The 24551-nt window shown below is 47.1% G+C and overlaps 1 protein-coding gene across 4 annotated transcripts in view; it reads left to right on the top strand.

Moving 5' to 3' along the window:
* The window catches only part of SETD1A (SET domain containing 1A, histone lysine methyltransferase), a 1694645-nt gene that overhangs the window by 1046281 nt on the left and 623813 nt on the right, over positions 1–24551 (top strand). For all 4 annotated transcript variants that reach the window (XM_069651930.1, XM_069651928.1, XM_069651929.1 and 1 more), the window contains exon 11: positions 18423–18510. In XM_069651930.1, coding sequence (XP_069508031.1) covers positions 18423–18510 — 88 coding nt within the window. The remainder of the gene's footprint in view (positions 1–18422; positions 18511–24551) is intronic.

Genomic DNA, 24551 nt, shown 5'->3' with positions numbered 1-24551 from the left:
AAGTCCAGCAAGAGAGCTGGAGGTCTCTAAGGTAGAAGGGGAATTAGCACATTTCTGAGAATCCTCCCGAACAGTCGATGATTGCGGCTCATGCCAGTCAATGACCATTATGGTCTAAGGAGAGGAAGTCTCCTTTTACTAAACTGTCCAAGAAGAGGTCGCCTGACGAGAGAAGCTCGAGGAATATTTTATCTTCACGCGAAAAGAATCGCTCTATGCATTCAAAGCGCTCTCGGTTTGGAAATAATTCTCGGCAATAATCAACGTCGCCTTCCCATAAGAAGTCAAAGAAGAGAAATCCTCGATTTCGCACATCTTCCGACTCCTCACCCGATGGAAAACGGCTATGTTTCCTGTAAGTCGGCATCTAAAGCTGAATGGAAGTGTTTTCATTTACAAATGATGAAAATGTGTTCGAATTTTGCCTCTTTCGCCCCTTCAAAAGACATGAAGGAGGCTTTGGACCCCATTGCACCACGTAAGGCTGGCAGGGCGTCGGTTTGGAGCTGCTGCCCGCGTGCCTTTGAGCCCTGGCAAGAAAACTGCAAAGCTTCCTATGTTCAAGACATATCGAAGCCTGGGCCTCTACCCCCAACTGCCTTAAGGGCAATCTCGTCAGGTCCCTCGACGCTGAGATCATTGAAGTCGAAACCATTGATGGTTTTGACAGATCTGTCGAAGAGTTTTAACCCTCTAGCAAAGGACTTTTTTCAGTCCATGATCTCAATTTTTGAGGATGATGATACTCGGTTTGTTCTGGAGTTTGGAACTCCTAATATGCCTGGGGAGTTGGTATATGAGGATTCCAGGTTAGAGAACCTTGTAGACTCAATAAAGGATGCTGGTGGGCTAGATACCTTGCCTGAGGTTCATTTTGCCACCCCAGATCCATCGTCATATGCAGATGCTTCTTATCGGACTGTCCTAGGTAAAGTGACACAATACCTGGTCTGGGGAAGACCTGTCACTACATTTGAGTGGGATGACCTCACTGACATCCTCGCTAGAGGTCCTTCAAAGGATCCTGTCCAACCATTCCATACAGCCCTGAAGTGCATAGTCCTGGAAAACTGTCAATGAGGAATTCTTCAAAAAATACAGGCTGCCTTCTGTGGATTTAGAATTTTTGTCAAAGCATCCTACTCCAGAAAGTCTGGTGGTTCAGGCAGCCACATCCACCTCGCGAGCAGCTGTCTACCCTAAAATCCCTCCGGATAGGGTCGATAGGTTTGACGTCCCAGGAAATGGGGTGTTCTTGCCAAGTAGCTTGACTTTGAAGTCACCTATTGCCACGTGTGACTTAACTAAATAAAAAGCAAAGGAATCGAATAAAAGTTATTCACAAACTTTTAGAATGGAGGAGCTGGGGCAGCTTTTAAGTATTGCGATTACTCAAACGCACATACTCCAATTTTCCAAGGGCACTTGGCATGTTGGCTGAGAGTATATTTTCCCACCGTTGGATCGAGCAGAAGATGCCCTTGAGCTGCGGGTGCAAGGAAGATTCTGGTCGGGTCCAGGAGCTGAGTGCAACCGTTTCTTATGAAGAAGTGCAGCAGACACTGCTGCAGATCTCTTCAGGACATGCTACTAGACAGAGGGCAGCTGGTTCCAGTGACAGTCAATGCACACATGCAACAGCAGGAATGACTCCAGTCGCGAACAAAGACTGTCTTCCAAGACAGGATCGCTTGATGCTGGGAAACTGTAACTTGGCAGGAAGGCGACTTGTAGTACTAGCTGGCCACCACCATATGTTCTGCTGAATTGCAACACTTCTGGCGCGGTAGCCCAATTCAGAGCTGGTAGGTCCACCGGGTGGTCCAGGGACGAAACCAAAGGCTATAATCTGCAGGAGCACGAGAAGAGGTGGAGACTTATTGGTCCCACCAGTCTAAGGGTCGAAGCACTGACAAGGCCCTTCTCAAATCAGGTAGTCCAGCAGGGCTTTAGCGGGGCAATTGCAGGAAAGGTTTCCAGGCATCTTCAGGAGTCGTCCACAGTATTCAGTCGGCTGCAGAGCTATACAGGATACTTGACTCCGTTACTGATCCTCCGGAATGGCTGCAGGACTCCTTCTTATCCTAAATTCAGGTGAGTAATCAAACTTAGCCTTCCATTAGCAAGGATCGGCACCACTCACTCAGCCAGCAGGGGTCCAATCAGGAACGACTGTGGGTTTTTCTCATGCATGCACAGCAGACTTACTGGCACCACTTTGTGGATTTGGACTAGACCGTCCTGGGAAAATGCATGACCCATATTGGGGATTTCCTGTCCTGGGAAGGCAGGAAGAAGGCTAAAGCACAAAATGGCCAAAGAACAAATGAAGAATCTTGCGACATGGCCATTTTAAGACACTAGCCACTGTTAATAGCCAAACGTAGAAAATGCGATTGTGCCAACTGAAAATATAGAAAAAAATTGTAGCTGCTGCCACCAGCTCCTCTTTTGGCATATTTAAAAGCAACTAAACATGATACAAGAGTGATAAAAAAGTAACCCCATTGCACTGCATTGAAAGATGCTATGTGCAATGTTAAACGAAACAAAAATGAGTAGAAGGCCAGGTAAGTGAAGCTAAAGGCTTCACTTTTCGTCAGGACAGTCAGAAAATGAAAGTAATACTTTTGAGGGTCCATAGTTTATGGATGGAAAGTTGCCTGAAAGAGAAATGTTCCTAGCACCCTACAGCAGGAGGTAAATACTAATCTCTGATCTATGCGTAGCGTTTTAATCTATAACAGATCCACAATAAGTGTTATTTTTGTTCTCCGTGGTGCAACATCTATCTGTAAGTCACATTTGCCTAACCTCCCTCCATAGGGGCACAGAAAAAAAAGCTTCTTTGTCACAGATGGCATAAGAACACTTCAACACAGATGGGTTCAAATAGTTTTATTTCTAAAATTGTAAGTACTTAGATGGTTGGATGGCAGCACGCTGGACTATGGCATCCTGAAGGCTGTCCCTCTGTCATCTGCTGTTGGTGTCCCACCTTCTTGGCTCAAGCATCACAATTATCTGGGTTGTTGACTAGTGATACATAATGCCTATTATCCATGATTCTAGTACGGTGAGGGCCTGAAGCCTTTTCTCGTCTCTTTCAATCTTCCTTCAGGCTTTTTCGAAGTGGTATCCTGTCCTGACAAGCCCTGGAATAAGACTTCAATATTTTCTTAGTGGTGTGGTGCCCTCCCAAATGCCAAGTTCCTGTTGGTGTGGTCGTTCTCTCTCGCTCCTCTCCCTGATGTTCCTTCTTTATTCTCTTGCTCCCTCCTTCCCTCCTCTGTCCATGGACACTCTCCTTGCTTCCACTCTATGCTCTTCTTTCTCCACTTCCCCTCTCCTCTCCCCACTTCTCTTCTTTCCCTCCCCTCTTCTCATCTTTCCCTCCCCTCTCCTTCCACTCCATCAAACTCTTCTTTTCTCTCACATATCCAACTACTTTACCCCTAACCCCCTTCACACACTCCAGTAATCAATCACTCACTCACAGCCACACTTTTCAGTCAGGTATTCTGTCTCTTAACGAACACTTCGCCTGTAACCGTCTGCAGCACAATCTTCTAACCACATTGTTCCACTGTCGTCCTGCTGCCTGATCCAACTGTATGCCTTCACTCCATCCAACCTCACCTAAACACCTATTTGTATGTTCCTAGCATGTGTTTATTCCTCTGCCTTCCCTTGTCCACCACCCGCTCTCCTGTTCACCTAATTATTCCTTTGGTCAATCTAAAGTGTTACCCCCAGGGTTTTGCCACAGCAGTGGGAGATTTTTTTTTTTCTTTTTTAATTTGAAATCGGTTTGTGACAAACTTTAAAAAAACAAACAAGTTACAATACTAAAGAATAGTGACCATTCTACATAGCAATGATTCAAGACTCATTATTCTAAATCTCTGATGTGTTGCACCATTTATCCATAGTTCATCAGCCGCTTATTCAATTGATCTAGGTAGAATGTCAGAGCAAATGTTAATTTATTATTCGATCCTTCTGACATCACCACCCACCAATCCTCCCCGCTTAGAGACAGTCTTTTTGCAATTTCCGTCCCTAGTAGTGGGAGATTTCAAAGCCTACATTAGCCTGCTACCTCCTCGCACAGAACACACACTCCAGTCCCATTGGTGCAAGTCTGTTCTTGCTTCCATCGTAAAGATGTATTGAACCTTGAATTATGTGTTTAATACTTTGCTGGACTGGTGTAGATGAATTTCCCTTTCTGGTGTAACCAGCGGTTTGATTCCAGAAAGTTTGGCAAGTCGCCTTTTCTGCACGGCCTATTGGGACTGGTAGTACTGTAGAATGGCAAGCAGAATTCTGACTAGCAAGGGGTACAATAGGCACTGGGTATTTCCTGGTACATACAACATGGCATACATTTGGGGGCCAGAAATTGGGGCCCTCCCAGATCACTCATGCCACCTCTGATGCTGGATGGCTCTGTTGAGCACACTGGTAGGTACCCTGCCGCAGGCTGGGAGGTGTCCTTCCCCCTCCCCCCCACCTAGTTCCACTCCCCTCGTCTTCCCCCTCCCCTTCTACCCCAGACCTGATCAATCCCCTGAGTGTCAAATATATTTGAGATTTGTAGTAAGTGAACACTGTTGAGGAGATGTATCATTGTTATGCTTCATCCCCTCTCCTAGTGAGACTCCCAGCACGTTTTGCTGTACTTTCAGTCCTTTTTCTGAAATCCTGAATGAGTGGAGCCTTTTCCACTCATTCGTTCTCATGGGCTCTGTCTTTTGGGACTCTATTCTTGGTATTTTATCTATCCAATGGAGACTATTTTCCTCCATACCTCTTAAAGGCATCTGTATTTTACTATTGCAGCACACAGCTCCTTATGGATATTGTTGCTGAAGACCCTTAGGGGCGTCCTTTGAGATCCTTTTTCTGTTTCCTAGAGTAACTGCAGCACTTAAGCAGAGATACTTGTTATCTCTCTGAGAGATTGACACACACCACCTTATGTGGAGTGCCAAAGGGATACCCAGTATCCCCCTTGTTAGGGAGAATTCTCAGAAATATGCTAATTCCCTTCTACTTTAGAGACCCCCAGCTCTTTTTGCTGGACTTTAGGACTTTTAATTTCTAACCTGGAGAGAGTGAGAAATTCTGCCCGCTATCATGTATTTTTCTGTGATATGGACTGTTTCTTTTGACTTTGGAGTCTGACAAACTCCATAGGTATCATCTTTACATTGTGACACACAGTGCCTTCAGTGCAATGGCACAGGGAAGTCTCTTAGATTTCCCAAAAGTTTAAATGCCTTCTCTTGATGAAACTAATGTTTCCAAGAACAGTGAAGTGAAATTGACTTTACTTACATTTTGTAACTTTCTAGATGCAGCGCACACTATCTTACAATAGGATGCTGGAGGTGTTACTTAGGATCCCCTTAGTCTAGTTTCTCATGTAACATTTTTATGTTACCCTTTCTACAATTAATGGCTGGTGGCAATGGTTTACTTTTTCCTACCATTGTGTGTTTCCACCGCGGGCTGCAATTGCAGCTGCAGTGAAGTACCCATGGGTTGGCCATTTTGTCAAAATGGCCCGGTCATCTTTTTTCACCATTTCTTGTTGGAAAGGTCCTTCTTGAGATTTACTCTGCGTGTCAAACCAGGTGTGGTCCGTTTGTTCATTTTGTCTTTGGCGGTATTCACTGATGAAGCCCGCCCCTGGCTCCAGCGTATCTGGTAGGAAGGGAGGGAGGTACCTGAAACTCCTTGTGCTTAATCCCCTTGGTTACAGTAATGAACCAAAATGTGATTGGCTGACTGGCTGTCCTTGGAGCACAGCCACTCTGCTGTGTGATTGACAGCTGGGCTCCAAATGAATGGGAGAAACCTGCATAAAAGGCTAGGCTTTTTGTTTGAAAGGCAGAGTCCACATCTGGACGAAGGAATCAGAATAAGAATTTGGAAGAGACGCCTGCTGCAACTCCTGAACCGTTGGTTTGCCTGGTGAAGCCCTAATGCAGTGCTGAAGCTCAGAATTTGCCTGGACTAGAGAAGCCCTGCAAAGGACAACTCGCCCCCTTGGGTTGGTGGGACCAGGTGAACTCATCTGGAAATCCTCTCAGAGCTGGCTGTACTTCCATTTCTGCTGCAGGAACCGATTGCCAGGGAGAGGAACACCAGAATCGAGTGTGTCTTTGTCGGACCCGAGCTCCAGGTAGATCCTCCGGACTTTCATGATGCAGGACTGACCAAGCCTGAGCCACCTCAACAGAGTGCTGGACCCCAGATGCGAGGAAAGTCCATAAGGTATCTGAGAACGGTGGTGGTGCTATTTGCAAGAGCTGCGAGAAGCTGAAACCGTGAAGTGCCGCTGATCTGAAGTTTGCCCATTGCTGCCGCCGACCTTCAATTCGTAGTGCAGGAGTCCCCAGGCGGCCTCCCTCTTGTCCCCACGACTGAAGCCCAGGAACAACAGGATCTGCAGAATTACACAGGAACAGAAGCCAGCTGGAACCAATTTCTTCAAACCAAAGGTACTATAAAACTAAGGACTTACCTCTTGTTGTGTAGCCTTGCTTGTTCTCAGTTGAGACTTGTCTTGGTTGCTTTTGCAGAGTTGCTTGCAGCTTTGTCCCTCACAAGCCTCCCACCTTGTGGCCCTACAGTGATTTAGTTGTCTACAAAGACTTCTAAAACATTGTGCAAGACTATTTACTTAACTACAAGAAGTGCTTCAGCTCACCAAGACGTTTGCTCATTTAACATTGGCTGTCCTGGCTCCCTGAAAGACTCTTCTATCCTCTGACTTTGTGCTATGGCTATCCCTCAACAAAAGTCACACATTCTATAACTTGGGTTGCTGGGACAGGGTTAATTTGCTTTGCATTGGAGGTTCAAAAAGTACTTACCTGCTTAAGAATATTTATTAACCTTTGTTTTATTTCCAAAACCTTATCTTTGACACCAAACTCAGTATTGCTCTAAATTTACCTGTGATATATCAGTGTCCAGTGTCCTAGTAATGTAAGTCACCTCACGGTGTAGGAAGTGTCTGTGCCACCCCAAATGGACATCTACTGACTTACAGAAACTGAGTGTATATTTTTAAGTATATTTCTTTGTTGCATATATTTGCTCCCTTATAAAGAAGCTTATTCAAACTGACTGTTAAATAATTGTTTAATCAAGAAACCTTGAGTGTAAGTGTGTATTTGGATACTTGCCACTGTGAATCTCGGTTACATGCCTACAGCTCACATTGACCCCTCTTGAAATAAGCCTGGCTGCTCAGTCACTCTACCAACTTGTGTAATACATGCTTATACCAAAGGTTGGGTTAACTATTGCCAAGAGGACAAGGCTGTTGCAGTCTTTCATAGGGTACTGCATACAATATTGCCCAACACCCCTTCTCTCCGCTCCTGTGACTTTTTAGTCACACAGACAATCTCCTAGATATGGCTGGTGGCAGTGGACGTGTTCTACCAACTATTGTGATTTTTCTACCGCAGACTAGGTCCATAGCCTTGGTAGTGCACAATAGGAACCTGAAGTACCAACATGGGGCCTCCCTTCTTTTTTTACCATTACTGCTGTGGTTGTTCTGTCATCCGTTCTTCTACCATTCTGCGTGGGGGAGGCCTGTGTGTGTTTTGCCTTCAATGGGAACCCTTGGGTGTCTCTGCCTAGGCTCCAGATTGTCTGGGCAGGCAGGATGTGGGAGAGGGGTTTTTCCACCACCTGTCGTTTGTCTGCCAGAGTGCCTGAATGGGACCAACTCCCGCTAGAGGTCTGGCTGTCCTCATTGGACAGCCAAATGCCTCTTTCTGTAAACTGCTGATGAAGATTGCAGAACAGTGAGTGCTGGAACCAGGGGTCAAGTCCTAAAAATTAAAGTGGGGGACTCCTTGTTAGGCAAGGTTTGTATGCAGTACCCTCTGGGAACACTACAAAGAACTCTGACTACAGGTATAGGAAACCCAACCTTTGGTATAAGCTTGTACTACACAGTTCCGGTAGCGGGTTAAGCAGCCAGGCTTATCTAAAGAGGTGTCCGCCCGTGTGAGCTGTAGGGGAGTTGCACAGAGATTCACAGTGACAAGTATTCAAATAAACTCTTACACTCAAGGTTTCTTGACTAAACAATTATTAATTTATCAGTCAGACTAAGCCTTCTTCAGAAGGGAGCAGTATAATGGTAACATACGAATACACTTCAATATTGTACACTCTTAGTTTCTAAATCAGTAAAGACCTTTTTGGGATGGCCCACAGAGACAACCTACCCCCGCAGGTGACTTCAAAAGCTAGAGTGCTGGGGACATTAATATCTTACTGTTTGCATTTAGAATACTGATATACGTTGGTAAAAGGAAAACGATATTAGAACAAGAGACCGCAAATCTTCTTAAGCAGGCAAATACTTATGGATCCCCACAGCAGAGTCATTCAGTATAACAGGCTCTAGGCCAAAGTCAATGGGCAAAAGTCTTATATAGGATGAAGCACTTCTGATAGGTAAGAAGAAAAGTCTTTGCATAATGTTTTAGAAGTCTTTGAAGAAAAGAATCAAATGTAGGGCCACAAGCCGTTAGACTTGCGAGTAGTAGAAGATGCGAGCAAATCTACAGCAAGAGGATAGTTCTCTCAGACTATGTTACAGTACCTTTGAATTGAAGAAAAAGTGCAGCAGATGACTTCTGTTCCTGCGCAGCTCTCACGGTTCCTGGGCCTCAGTCGTGGGGACAAGAGGAAGGACTTCCGGAGACTCCTGCACTGCAATGGGACGGTCACCGCTCGCAACTGGTAATCTTCAAATCAGTGGCTGTTCAGTGTTTCAGCTCCTCGCGTCTACTGTCTACTGTAAATAGCAACACTGCGGTTCCTGGCCGTCGAGATGGACCTTTCTTGCTTCTTGGGTCCCGCACTCTGAGGTGGCTCAGGCTCGGTCAATCCTGCTTCCTGGGAGTCCGGAGGATCTTCCTGAAGATCTAGGCCAGCTTAAAAGCAACGCACACAATCTGGTGTTCCGCTCCCTGGTTGTACGTTTTGCAGCAGCAACTCTGTGGAAATTCAACCAGCTCCGAGATGGATGTCCAGGTGGCTTACTTTGGAGATGATTGGTCTGAATGGGAGAATCGTCCTTGCAGGGGCTTCTCTGTCGATGCGAATTTGGAGTTTCAGCACAGCATCAGGGCTTCACCGGGCAAACAACAGTCCAGGAGTTGCAGCAGGCCTCCTCTTCAAGTTCTTCTTCGGTTCCTTCGTCCAGTGGTCGACTCTGCCTTCCAAGCCAAAAGCCTTGCCTTTTTATTCAGTTCTCTCCCATTCATTCCAGCCTAGCTGTCAATCACCCAGCAGGGTGGCTGTCCTTGCCGGACAGTCATCCGGCCAATAACTACAGAGTGCGTTTGGGTCTCCTAGGAGACTAAGCACAGGGAGTTTCGGGCACCTCCCTCACTTCCTGCCTACCGCAGACACCCTGGAGCCAGAGGTGGGCTTCACTCGTGAATCCCCCCAAAGGCAAAGCAAACAATGGGACCAAAGCTGGTTTGGCGCGCAGAGTAAATCTAAAGAAGAACCTTTCCACAAAGAAATTGCGAAAAAGAAGACCGGGCCATTTTGACAAAATGGCACCCTTGGGTGCTTTACTGTAGTTGCGAACGCAGCCCATGGTAAATGCACACCATGGTAGTTAAAACGAAACCACTGCCGCCAGCCATTCAGTGAGGAAAGGGTAACATAAACATGGTACATGAGAAGCTAGACAAAGTGGATACTAGGTAACCCATCCAGCACCCTATTGTAAGATGTTGTGTGCTGGGTCTAAAAAGTTACAAATGTAAGTAAAGTCAATTTCACTTCACTGCTCCGGGAAACAGTAGTTTATCCCAGAGAAGGTATTTAAACATTTGGGAAATCTGAAAGACTTCCCTGTGCCACTGCACTGAAGGTGCTGTGTGACACAATGTAAAAGATGGAGTTTGTCAGGCTCCATAACCAAAAGAAACACGAAGCTCAGAAATCACATTAAAATACACGAGAGAGTGGGCGAAAAAGTCTCTCTCTCTAGGTTAAAAAAATCAAGTGTTAGGGAATTCTCCCTAACACTCAAATGCAATGGGATGTGATGTCGCCAGAAATTAGCATGTCCAGGTGAAACATGCACATTTCATTAAATTGGCTTTGCATAACCTGCCAAATTTCACAGTACGAATGGCATTTGCCCTTCATAAAATCAACACACACAAAACCAAGAGAGGATATTTTCTTCAAGTGCTTTTGAAAACGTTAGAAGATGTGCCTGTTTTAAACTCAAAGAACCAATACAAATGTTTTCCCTGGGACGCAGTACCGAAATGGGACATTTTACCCTTAGTTTATTTTTCATCCGGTTATATAGTGCAGTTGTTAGGGAGAATTCTCAGAAATGTGCTCTGCTGGCTGTACTTCCATTGCTGCTTCAGGAACCGAGTGCCAGGGGACAGGGACACCAGAATCGGGTGCATTGCTTTTAAGCCGGACCCGAGCTCCAGGAAGATCCTCCAGACTCCCTTGAAGCAGGTCTGACCAAGCCTGAGCTACCTCACCAGAGTGCTTGACCCCAGAAGCAAGGAAAGCCTACCAGGTGTCCCAGAACCGCAGTGGTGCTATTCGTGAGAAGCTGAAAAAGCGAAGTGCTGCTGATATGAACTTTGCCCATTGCTGCCGCGGACCTTCGAATCGTAGTGCAGGAGTCCCCAGACGTCCTCCCTCTCTCACCACGACTGAGGCCCAGGAACAACAGGATCTGTAGCAACTACAAAAGGAACAAGAGCCAGCTGGAACCATTTCTTCAGACTGAAGGTACTGTGAACTAAGGGTTTAACATTGTGCAAGACTTTTTACTTACCTCCTAGAAGTGCCTCAGCTTCCGTAGACTTTGCTCAAGTGACATTGGCTGTCCTGGCTCCCTGAAGACTTTTTTAACCCCTGACTGTGTTTTAACTATCCCTCCAAAAAGTCATACATACCTTACTTGTATAGCTGGGAACTGGGTAATCTACATTGCATTGGGGGTTTGAAAGTGCTTCCCTGTTTGAGAAACTTGTTAATCATTGTTTCCTTCCCTAACCTTTTCCTTTTTGCCACAAATTCAGTATTACCAATTTAGTGTGAAAAGTGATTTATTAATGTCCAGAGTGTCCTCCTCATTGAAGTCACCTCAGGGTGTTGGAATAGCTGTGTGCCATCCCAAAGGGGTATCTACTTACTTTATTGAACTGAATGAGTGCATTTTGAAGTGTTCTTTTTATTGTTGCCAATTGCTCCCTTCTAAAGAAGGCTTATTTTAAAACTGACAGTTAAATTAATAAAAAATTATTTTATCAGGAAACCTTGAGTATACTTGTTATTTAAATACTTTTCACTGTGAAACTCTGTTGCAACCCTACAGCTCACATTGACCCCTCTTGAGATGAGCCTGGCTGCTCGGTCACTCTACCAACTTGTGTAGTACAGACTTATACCAAAGGTTGGGTTACCTATTGCCAAGAGGACAAGGCCGGTGTAGTCTCCCACAGGGTTACTTAATACAATCCATCCTAACAGCAGTTAGGCTCCTGGAATGAAAAGCAAGTCGACCACTGGAAGCTGAAGTAACCGAGGAAGGCGACGACCAGAGACGCTTGCAGACCCTTTGCAACACTGTGGGATTTCAGGAAAATATTGCAGTTAACCTATATATCGTAGATTTGCGGTGCAAGACTAGTTTCCCTGGTTGTACACCTTATGCATGGGTCACTTTTTATGGATTTGAGCATTTACCAATTTATTTTTTTGTGTGAAATTGCCATTTAGCACAAGTGTGTAATACACATTATAGATATGCTAATTTCAACAGCTAACTTTAAGTTTGACAAATAAGTTTTAACATTTTGGTCCAACCAGTGAATAGTGAAATCTGGAAAATTACTTGTATTTCTCCAGCATGAGGTCTGGCATGGATTCACATGCTCATGAATATTCCCCGTCGTCAGGCTGGGAATCCTCAGTAAAGAAAAAATCAGTATTGGCTTCGTTTCTGATCTGTCTTTCTTAGTAGTAACCAATCCCTGATCCCCCGGTCATACTGTCCCCAGCCAATGACTGCCCTCTCCTTAAGCCCCGCCTCTGGCAGCCATCCTCAGATTTTTACCGCACGCTCAAGTGTTGGGAGTCCTCGTGTTTAGCTCTCGGGTTTTTTTTTACTGCGTTTTCATGTTTTTGCAGGAGAATTTCTCATTTTTTCGGTTTAATCGAGTCTCAAGCTCCACCGTTTCTACTTCCGATAACGGGGACCCGTTTCGGAATTCTTCTACACCCCTCAAGGGTGAAGTTTTCATCGAGTTTACACTTCTCGGAGGATTCCGGAAGATCTGCGGCTTACCTCAAGGCCATGGCCCAGGACAAAGGGAGCTCGACGCCCGGATCCAAGCTGTTCAGGAACTGCCCTGGATGCGGATTATATAACGTTTTCAAGGAGGATGAGCATTTGCGATGTCTCTACTGCCTCCATGGGGACAAGACGCACCTGGAGAAGGACTGTGCGTTCTACAAGAACCTATCTGAACAGACCAAACAAGATCGTCATTCCCTCCTCGCCACCTGGCTGGAGAAGGGCACAGCAAGTGAGAAGGCGAAGAAGTCTGAGCGGGCTTTTAAGTCCTTTGAGGGCGCCCCGGCGACGGGGGCCCAACAGAAGGCCAAGCACCGCGAGTCCGCAGGCTCCGGGAGCGCCGAGGTCAGGCTCTTCGGTTGCCAAGCAGGGCGCTACTTCCCCAGCACTTTCAACCACGAGCCAGCGCTCTGGATCGGGGAAGAGGAAGTCCGAGAACCCGGGTAGGCCGCTGGAGCGGACCCGGTCGATCTCGAAGGGGGAGCGAGGCGTTGACCCTCCCCCCAAGGCGCGAAGGCCCAGGACGCACCTAAGGTGGTGAGGGCCTTGATCCACCCGGCTAAGGCCTCTACCGAAGTGTTCTCTGCGACCCTGGCAGAGCCGGCTGAGACTACGGGAATGGAAATGGCCTCTGGGCCCAGAGTATCCCTGCCGCCGCGGAGGGAATCCTCTTTCCAGCCCATCGCTAAGTCCCCCGTGAAGCCCCCGGTTGAAAGGGGGGGGGGCGGTGGCTGTTACAGACTCGGAATCAGCCTCTGAGGTGGAACTGGTGGAGACCGAGAGGGGCCTCAACGAAAGATCCATAGGCCTCAACGAGAGGTTCATAAACCTCAATGAGAGGTTCGAGAAGGTTCGATCCCAGGGGACGGTCCCTACTGACGTGATCGAGGATAGCGACGATGACGACGAACAGGGCCCACTGGAGCGGCCATCCTGTCCGTCGCAGCCATTGCCCGAACCCCAGGATAGCTTGGCCGCCATTTTGTTGGCAATCCAATCCTTATGTACCGAGATGAGGACGAGATTACCACGCACCCCGACGGAGGAGCCAGAACCAGGCCCGTCGGGAAGCCCTCCGAACAAGTGGAGGAGAGTCCACCCCGCTCCACCCTTCGTGCCTGCGAGACCGGTGGACCCCTCATCCCCCTCGCCGGGAGAGGATACAGCGACGGGGACGGACGATGGCGGCGATGATGCAGTAGACATCCCGTCACCACCCAAAACCCCACCCCTCCCCCCCCGCGGGCGTCCCCAGCCAACGAGGTTGGCTCTTTCCACGCCATGATAACCAGGGCATCTGAGCTCTGCCCTGAAGAACAGAAAAAGGAGGGGTTTCTGTACCAACGACGAGAGGCTAAGAGGAAGACGGTCCTCGCGGTGCCTTTACTCGGACATCTGGGACAAGGGGCTTGCTGTCCTCAAGAACCCTGCCACGACACCCGCCAAGAGGGACAGGTACGAGAAGAAGTACCGAGTCCCCGATGCCGCCCCCTTGTGCCTCAGGGCCCAGCCCACGCCGGACTCGGTCGTCTCGGCAGCGGCTAAGAAGAAGGCAGCGGGCACAGCGGCCTCAACTTCCACGCCGGAGAAGCGAGGGTAAGAAGTTGGACTCTATGGGACGACGAGTCATCTTGGCGGCGACGACGATTAAGGCGGCCAATGCCTTAGCGATCGTGGCCTGCTACGACAGGGAGCTCTGGTTCAAGATAGCTCCCCTGCTAGATTTCCTGCCTGATGACAAAAGGGCGGAGGCCCTAGAAATTCTGCAGGAGGGCGAGGTGGCGTCGGATCACGCCATTACGGTGGCAATGGACATTGCCGATACCGGATTTCGCCAACTGGGCAACAGAGTTTGCCTCCGACGACGAGGATGGCTCAAGGCGACAGAATTTCGCCAGGACGTCCAGACCAGAGTGTTGGACATGCCGTTCGACGGCAACAACTTCTTTGGTAAGGCGGTGGATGAGACTACAGGCCATCAAGACCGACTCGGAGACGGCCCGGGCCCTTAGGGTTCTTCAGCAGCGATGGCCCTTTCGGAGCTCTGGAGGCAGACAGGGGGCCTCCAATGGATCCAGCGGTGGCTCCTCCACCTACCGCCAGGCAGCCCGCTCCTCTTCCCAGGAGGCCTACAGAGGTCGCGGCAAGCAAGGGGGTTCCCGCCGTCATCGCCAACGAGGCCAAGGCGGCAAAGCCGTTTCCAAGCAAGACTGACCCGGCCGGGTGGTCGGGCCCCCACCGAAGCAACCCAGTGGGAGGCTGACTGACGAAGTTCGTCAGGGTGTGGGAGTCCATCTCCACCGATCGTTAGGTGTTGGACACCCTGGCCAACGGGCACTCGCTGGAATTCCTAAAGAAGTGCCCTCGCATTCCTCCCGTGGCCAGGAAGGAGAATCGCGTCCCTCAACTGCTGTTGGAGATAAAGGCGATGCTCAAGAAAGGTGCCATCGAGCTCGTCCCCAGGAGGCTCCGGGGCTCCGGAGTATACTCAAGGTACTTCCTCGTCAGGAAGAAGACAGGCGGTTGGCGCCCCATCCTAGACCTGTGTCGGTTAAACAAATACATCAAGGCGCAGAACTTCAGGATGGTCACCCTCCAGCACGTACTGGGACAGCTGGAGGAAGGCGACTTCCTATCGTCGCTGGACCTGGAGGATGCTTACTTCCATATCCCCATTCTAAAAAGGCACAGGAAGTTCCTCAGGTTCGTGGTTCAAGGACGCCACTACCAATTCAGAGCCCTACCGTTCGGATTAAAGTCGGCACCCAGGGTTTTCACCAAGTGCCTGGCACCAGTGGCGGCGCGGCTGTGCCTGCAGGGCATCCACGTCTACCCCTACCTGGACGACTGGCTAATCCGGGCAAGGTCAAAGGAACTCGCGGTCGATCATACGGCGAGGACCGTCCGGTTGCTCACAGAGCTGGGCTTCTCCATCAACTACCCCAAATCCCACCTGGTTCTGTCGCAAGTAGCACTGTTTTTGGGGGCGAAGCTCGATACAGTGGAGCAATTGGCCTCCCCTTCAGAGGAGAGGACCAAAACCATCCTGGGCAAGGTACGGCGACTGTTAGCCACGGACGTGGCCAGGGTGAGGTCCATCAAGTCCCTTCTCGGGATGATGTCCTCATGCATCTACCTTGTGCCCCTTTGCAGACTTCGGATGCGTCCGCTGCAGGAGTTCCTCGACGCCCGCTGGTTTCAGGCAGGGGGCTGCTTTGAGGACAAGATCCCCCTCGACTAGGAGTTTCGTCGGGCGATCCTATGGTGTTGCACCCGGGCTCACCTCACGACGGGCACGGACTTTCAAACCCCGGCGTTTCAGGAGACTTTGACTACGGACGCCTCTCTGGAGGGTTGGGGGGCCCACACCGGAGATCTCCACGCAAGAGGCCTTTGGCTCCCAGAGGAGAGGTCTCTTCACATCAACATCTTGGAGCTCCGTGCAGTGTGTGGGCGCTCAAGTCGTTCCTCCCGTCCCTCAAGGACAAAGTGGTGAGGATCTTCACCGACAACACCACCACAATGTTCTACATACGGAAGCAGGGGGGCACCAGATACCCAGCCCTATCCAAGGAGGCCCAGGATCTGTGGCACTGGGCCGTCGCCCAGGGGATGTTTCTGGTTCCCTTCCACCTGGCAGGAATAAAAAACACCATCGCCGACTCACTCAGCAGGGAGCTGTGCTCGTGCCACGAGTGGGAGCTGTGCCAGGATCAAGTGCATCGACTTTTCCAACGATGGGGCAAACCCCAGATCGACCTGTTCGCGACGGCGACAAACTCCAAGTGCCAGAGGTTCGCCAGCAGGTTCCCACAGCCGAGGAGCATGGGTGATGCTTTCTCGTTCCCTTGGGACGTCCTGTTTCTATACGCGTTCCCTCCATTGCTGTTGCTGCTCCGCTTCATCAGCCAGCTCAAGAAGTCCAGGTGCAGGATGATCCTCGTCGCACCGCCGTGGCCGAGGCAGGTCTGGTTCCCGGACCTTCTGGACTTGTCAACGTCCCCGCCAGTCAGGCTGCCGGCGGACGCGGATATTCTCTCCAGAGAAGGAGGCGCCATTCTTCATCACGAACCAGAGTCGCTGAACTTGCAGGCCTGGCTCCTGCAGCACTAGAGTTTGGAGGGTACGATATCCCGGCTGATTGCAGAGAGGTTCTTGCAAAAGCCTGGGCGTCCTCAACTCTCAAGTGTTACGGTCATAAATGGAAGAGGTTCTCTGTCTGGTGCCGTGCACAGAAGGATTAACCCTCTGCGGATTACTATGCCCCTCAAGTGCTGCCATACTTACTGTCGCTGGCCAAAGCTGGACTGGCGCACGCCTCCATAAAAATACATCTGGCTGCCATCTCCCGATATACCAGGACTACGGGACGGGCATCCTTGTGGTCTCATCGCCTGGTAAAGGAATTTATGAAGGGACTATTCCGATCATTCCCGCCGGTGAAGGCACCTGCCCCGGCGTGGGAACTTAATGTGGTGCTGACCAGGCTCATGGGAGCCCCATTTGAGCCTATGCATTCGGCGCCTTTGAAGTTCCTGTCATGGAAGACAGCGTTCCTCGTGGCCATCACCTCTGCACGACGAGTGGGAGAGATTCAGGCCCTATCTTGCAAGCCTCCATACTTGACTTTTCATGACACAAGGATAGTGCTTAGGACGCACCCCTCCTTCATGCCCAAGGTGCCGACGGACTTCCACCTCAACGAGCCCTTGGTGCTACCAGAGGACTTTGCACTCGCTGGATGTAGCTAGAGCGCTGAAGTTCTACGTGGACCGCACAAAGAGTTTTCGGAAGACGTCACAGCTATTCGTGAACTTTGGGTCTGTGAATCAAGGGAAGGCTCTCTCGAAGACTTCCATTTCCAGATGGCTCTCCGGCTGCATCATGCATTCACTGGTTGGCAAACCGACCGTTGCCCGGCCGTCCGATGGCCCATTCGACCAGAGCGATCGCTGCTACCATGGCGTTCCTGTCTGGTGTGCCTCTGCCGGACTGCTACGTGGAGGTCGACGCACACCTTCACAAGATTCTACTGCGTCGATCGTGACTCCAGGCAGGAGTCCAGGGTCGGCCAAGCAATGCTGCGCAACCTGTTCGCTTAAGGTGAGCCTGGTGAGGAGGTAAGAGATGCTTAATGTTGAGTTGTTGTATTGCTTAATGTTGAGCCTGTTGCCACCTCCCGTGGTTGTGCATGTGTATACTGCTATGTATTCTTTTATTCATGAGCATGTGAATCCATGCCAGACCCCATACTGGAGAAGGAACAAGTTACTTACCTGTAACTGTTCTTCTCCAGCATGGGTCTGGCATGGATTCACATGCAAAACCTCCCACCTACCCCTCTGCGGCTCTTCACTTGGTCATACTGCCTCTTGGCGTGCTACCAAATCTGAGGATGGCTGCCAGAGGCGGGGCTTATGGAGAGGGTAGTCATTGGCTGGGGGGCAGTATGACCCAGAGATCAGTGATTGGTTACTACAAAGAAAGACCGATCAGAAACGAAACTGATACTGATTTTTTCTTTAACGAGGATTCCCAGCCTGATGACGGGGAATATTCATGAGCATGTGAATCCATGCCAGACCCATGCTGGAGAACAAAAGTTACAGGTAAGTAACTTGTTCCTTATAAAATGTTCAATGTTCTAGCAAGTCTTTTGAGACATATATTTGATTAACATAACACACATAATATTTGCTTTTGAGCAAAGCTGTATGCAGTTTCTGAACCCAACCACTAATTGTCAAGATTATGAACATCATGTTTTATTCTAGAACGGATTCAATCTGCAGTATTATTGTTATAGATGAGTAACATTCCCCTCTTTAGAGACAGTTTTACAGCCAGATAGAGTGGTAGAGTTTCAAACCTTGCAATAAAAGCTTAAGACCAAGCACTAGACTTATCCAAATCACTATAATTATAATTATTCTGTTTTGGGTGTTTTACTAAAACACATCTATACATCATTGCACTGATTCTTTTGTTGAAAGGTTTTTAAAGCGATGCTTTCACATTTCTCCTCTAGGTAAAGAGGAAAGACCTCTCTGAAATTTCTGAGGACAGTGAGCAGAAGCGTCCCCGTCCATCCACGCCTGTTGAGGAGGATGAGGATGGTAAGTCCCATCATGTGTGTGTACTCGGCATCCCCTCTGCAGGCCACACAAGATCCCAGAACATAACCCCTGGAAATAGGCTGTTTCACCCAGAAGTTAGGCAAATTCTTTCCTTGACTTTCACTACTGTTAAGACCAGACCATTGGTTTCATGGGTTTGGCAATCTAATTCTAGCAACTGATGTCTGCTATTACACTTTTCTGAGAGTTCCTTTTGTTGGTAATGCATTTTAATTTCAAAGGTTCTGATGTGCAGTATTCAAACTGAATTTATAAAGCTTTAGCAAACACATCGATAATCCGTGACAGCGAACGTTTTAGAAAGATTTGGGCAGTTGTGTTTAAGTTGCATGCAAAAGTGACAGTGGAGCAACTGCTGCTAGCTGCAGTTGTGGATTGTTGACAAAACATTAATAAAAGCTTTTTGGTATGTTATTTTCCGAATATGTGTCTGGGATACAAAAGGTTTCATTAAATCCTCTGTTCCGATTGCTTGAAGAGGAAGAAGCTTTGAATCTTTAAAAAAAATATGGGTATGCTGTAGAGTACAACAGGCAATAGTGTGGTGATGATTTGTTTTAATCATTCTATTAATTTTATAACGTGCCTTACCATATCCTAGTAAAACCAATAGCATTATCAAAAATAATTCATATATAAATTGGGGCAGTGAAAAACACATTAACTTCACTGCCCTAGTTAATGAATAGCAAATGTATTTAGGAGAGAAAAGCTACAGGAATGGAAGGAAGAGGTAGTGAGAAGAAGACTGGGCGACAAAATCGATGTAATGAGACCTATTTATTAAGCAAATGATGCAAGATAAACTTATCAAACAGCTAGGGTATTTAATTTGCTTTTTATATGCATCAACAAATGAAGGAGATTTCTTTCGCATACCACACTCAACAGGATCTTGCATTTCAATAGCAAAATCATGGCACGCAATCCAGCTTCTTTTCCAATTTAGGCATTATATTAACCAACAAGTAAGACAAAAAAAGCCAATGCCTTTCACACTTGTGGGCTTCCTCAAAATCTTTTGACCTCACGTTACCATCCACATTTGTGTGTTCCTGATTTAATGTCCATCTTCTATTATCATTCACACCATATTTGTTTGTGGTTAGGCTCTAATATCGGTCACCATCTTGGAGTGGCACAGCTTTCAGCCAAATGCATAGCAGTGCATGTGTACATTTTCATTATTCTATATGCTTTTATATACCTAATACATCCACAGTATCTCCATGTGTTATAAATTGCTTGATCCAATTCATGAAATGACTATTTGAATTATATAATTTGATGTATAGGCACTGTGATGAATCCTACGGATCCCTCACTAAAATCCTGCCTATAGTCTCCGCTCAGGTTACCATGGAAAGGCAGACTCGTCCTGATATTGGGTTTGGTGTACTGCGGGAGGATCAACTGGGAGGAGGCAAGTCTTATTTTGGTGAGGAAATCCTGCATAATGAGACATGGTATTTATCATTAAAAGGGGAGAAACTTGCAAAATTGTCAAAACATGTAATGGCATATTGTCGCCATGATGTATATGCACCACCTGTGGATGTGGGCACAGCCAATATAATGCATGTAAAAACCTGAATGAAAGAAAGACCATTTGACACCTATAAGGATAACGATCCCCCTTTATCCCAAAGGAAGGAATCTATAAATGTTGCCTTCAATAATCTGCCTTCCTCTTTATCAGTTAATTCTGATGATTTGTTATTAAATACTTTTAAGGGAAATTAATCTACTCGGTCCCATAATCCCAGAAGTACTGGAACGAGGAAGAGGACCGAATAGCCCTACTGTATCAGTAGTCGGGCAATCAATCCTAATAGCCCACACCTGAATGAGGCTGGGAGGCTAAAAAGGCCCCATCAGGTGTAGGCCATTCGAAAGAGAGGAAAGCGTGTGTGGAGTGTTTTGGGAAGTAGCAGAAGTAGATGTAAGAAAAAACGGTGTTGTCAATCCAGGCAGAAGTGCGAGAGCCAAAGGGACGCAGAACTCACAATCAGCAGATTTAAACTGCCTGTCCTGTGAGGGTCATGTTCCCCCAAACTCTGAAATGCAGCGGTTGTGCAGCAGAAGGCATGAAGGAAAACTGCTTTTCTCCATGTGAACCTAATAGCAGAGATTGCAAAGCAGGAAGCATGCTGGAGACCGTGGTCAGAAGTTGTCAAGCTGTGAGTCTAAGGAGCGAGAAGGGCTCCTTAATTGTGTGGTCGGACTGGAGACACCCTCAACAAGGAAGGCTGTGTGTCCAAATAGAAGCCAGAAGTCCTGAAACACATGAAGAAAAGGAATACAGAAGCCAGTGAGTCTTAACAAGCGCTTCGGACTCCTTGCGCGAACAATGCCAGCAACAGTACCATTACACAATCACTCGCGTGTGGGAAAATTGATGTGAAGCTGATTGTTGATTGCCAAACAATTGAGCACTTGAAATGTAGCACTCGCGTATAAGTGAAAGTCCTTTCTTTCACTCGTGTTAGAAAGACATGCAGTGGATCTTCTTGAACGGTAATTTTCGTGACAACCTCATAAAGGAGTGCTCACGTGTGCCTAATAAAGATTCTGAGAGGAAGGGTGACCTCTGAATCTTTAATGAAGCAATTAAAAAACTCTAACATTGAAAGTCAAGTACTTGAACATTCATTGTTCTTACAAGTTGAAGAGCAAGCATTGCCCAAGCCAAGAGTGAATACTGTGTCTCCCCAAGCAGAAGGGGAACTCGCCTTTCTCAAAGCCATGAAATGGTGCAAGTATTGTCATAAGCCTAACATACCCTCAGCCTTGCCCAATTTAAGAGTGTGCAAGCATAACCTGAAGCCAGGAGAGGCTGGCAACAAGGCATCTGGGTAAAATATCCTTGCTAATAGACTACATAGAGATAATGGCATGGTTGGGGGGAAGGGAAGCTTGCTGCTTGTAGTTATTCGTTAGACGCTGACACAACCTACATTGCCGAAGCCAATAGGAAGAAGAGAAGTGTATCATAAAGGCAATTGTGCATTGTTACAGACAGACAAGAGTGTCCAATGGGCTGCCCATTTGAAAAGGGAGCATTCAGAGGAAGAGTGCCTTGCTTACCTGAATGTGTTTAAGTGCCATAAAGTGATTCTTGTCATACCTGAAAAGCCTGTTAAATACACAAAGTACTGAAGCTGTGGTGGTGGTGGTTTGGTTGTCAGTAGATTTAATACTTCAGTAGCACAATTGAGGTGGAATGCTGAGGCAGAGGAGTAGACCATCATGGTAAATCTTGTAGAAATCACTTGAAGCAGAGAGTTGCTTAGATTAACATAGAAGTGCTCTGAAGTCATTCTGACCAAGGTCCAAACTGTAATTTCTAATATTACAAAGGAAGACTTACTAAGTGGTAACCTGGAGTTGTGTTTAATTAACATTACCAGGAGTTGTCCATTTGAATCTAACAAGGAACTGTGGTGTTTCTTCTTGGATCTTTAAGTTGTGGCACAGCATCTTGGCTGGAAATAACACTGATGCTATTTTGATGACGAGGAAAGTCTTTATTCCACCAGGAGGAGAGGTTTTTCTGGTTTTTCAACTTTGGTTAACAAAACTATTCTTTGACTCATTGAAGGAACCAAGAACTGAATTGAGACTTGATTACACATCCGGATTTCCTTGTTTCTTTTTGTTGCACTTTGGAACTGAAGTTACCTTGAAACCTGGGGAAGGGGAGTTGACCCAGGTTACCAAAAAGACTGTGAATATCTTTGTTGTTGTAATTGTGAATTGATATATATTTATGTATTTGATTAAGTGTGAGGGCCAGAGTTGGGATAGTGAGGCGTTAGATAAAACTTATACTTTAATGAAATGGCAAAGTTTGAGATCATTCAAAAGTTGTCGCCTCATATTTCTGACCCCTCACAGCACCAAATTCAAAGATTACACTAATAAGCAATGTTCACAAATACTACAAGATGCATTTTCACAATCGTCCCTTTGGACAGATCGAGTGGCCACCCTATTCTGCGAAGAGTGAAAGAATCTGTCTAGCCAAATTCTTTCAAGGGTAATGTGACTGAGCAGTTAGGTAGGCTTAGACTTAGAGAATGGTGAGGGGCTTGGTTAAGCACATAGAGCACTCTGAGTAACAGAAGTTAGGCAGAATGTATAAAAATACAATTTATTTAGGCCTTGGAGAAACTCTTAGCAATTAAAAAGCACACACCTAACTTACAAAACTGTTATGTACATGTTCTCTTTTGGGGTGCTGTCGCTACAGCGCACCAGCACTTTACTTTTGAACACATTTAGATCAATATTCGAACACTCTAATGTAGTAAGGCAAGTAATAACCCAATTAGAGAAATAATATTTAAGGAAGAAAAGTGTTCAAACCCAATATTCAATTTTATAATTATAAGGTTCTACATTTTTAAAAGTCCTTGCCTTGCTGAAAGGGATGGGACATAGTGCCCTTAGTCACAAGTACCAATATATCGGCTAGGAGTCTTTAAGGTAGTTTGGGCAGGAATATCTATGCAGTTTTGTAAGTGTTTCAATGTTGGAAAACAACACGAAGAAAGTTCTTAGGCACCCTCTCGCAATCCAACCACTGTAGGGGTAATATTGATTTTCCGGGATGTGTACTCTTGCGCATTTAGTGTTTTAAGTTTATAACACAGTACTTAATTACCATAGTTTGATTTAATGCACTCATAGAACCTATATTTCATTCAAAATCTATTGCCTGCCCACACGTGTTACGTGAACTGCTATGTTTCCTCACTCCCTGTGCTCAGATTCACGCAGGGACCGCTTTAGAAGCTCCTGTTATTGCTGGGACCCCATGCTCCAGGTCTAGGTTCCATTGAAGGTGATATAGGGTCGTTATTGCAGAGGGCACTTTTGCCATCTTTAGGTCTGGCTAGTCTGCTGAAATGCTTCCTAACACTGGGGTGCTGCACCCTTGCATGTAGAAGTAAGGAGCCCCAAGGAGAGTGGATGCAAGTGGAGATCAAGGTGCTGGTACTGTAGGCCCCTCTTTGTGCTAAACCGGTGCAACTGCATGGGGGAGGCCTTTTATTTCACAACTCTAGGGTCCGTGGAGTCCAAGTCTGAAATTTGGATGTCGACTGAGGAAACCTATGAGAAAGCTGGATGGTTCCGGGACACCTCCGAAGGCTTTCAAGGTCAGGATCCTCAGGGCTGAAACTGGTGGTTCCCATTGGTCCATGGGTCTAAGCTCTGATGAAGGCCTTCTTGAAATGGACAACGGTACAAATCTTTGCTGGAACAGTTGCAGACAATGCTGGATGGCTGCAATTACAAGTTCCAGGCCTTCCCGAGATGCTAGTCTTCATTAAGAGTCTTTGCTTCAATGACTATCTGATGAATATCTACAAAAGTTCTTTAATCCAGGATTCGAACTGTAGTCTCCCTCACCTCACCAACCCTAAGGATTTGCACCATTGAAACTTCCCGGGGTTGTCCAAACCTGGACAGCTTCCCTTCACCACAGGCACAATTTAGCCTGGATATGGATTGGGGCTAGACCGTCCCAGCCCCCACATCAGGCCAAAAACACACACCACTGCTTTGCCTGGCAGAGTGGAGGCTTTACCCGCGAAAGGGCTCATGTATGGCCAAAATGCAAAGTGGTGAAAGGACAGCCTAAAATCTCGTGGCACAGACATTTTAGAGTTTATGGCACTTTAAAAGGCGTTAAAAGGTAAAATGCAAAAGGGCTAGTGGGGATATTAAATACGATGATAGCGGAGAGATTGCTGCCACCATCCTATTTCAGGCACATAATGCAAATAACAGTTACCAAACACAAAGTTATAGGGACGCAGTGTCACTACTGCACCGCGCTGTAAGGTGAAGATAGCACCCAAAACTGATGAGCTTGCCTCCAAATGTCAGGATAGATTCCCAACCTCAAAATGTTGGGGATTCTATAGAGGTCTGTGGTGTGAAATCAGCAAAAATAAATACTTTCTGAACACAGTGAAATTAAAATTCAAATTAAAGATTCATAGCGCAAACCT

The sequence above is a fragment of the Ambystoma mexicanum genome, chromosome 3p (assembly GCF_040938575.1).
Source record: "Ambystoma mexicanum isolate Mex_15411 chromosome 3p, UKY_AmexF1_1, whole genome shotgun sequence".
Taxonomy (NCBI): Eukaryota; Metazoa; Chordata; class Amphibia; order Caudata; family Ambystomatidae; genus Ambystoma; species Ambystoma mexicanum.
The sequence above is the reverse complement of the archived record's forward strand: the minus strand, read 5'-3'. Positions and strand labels throughout refer to the sequence as shown.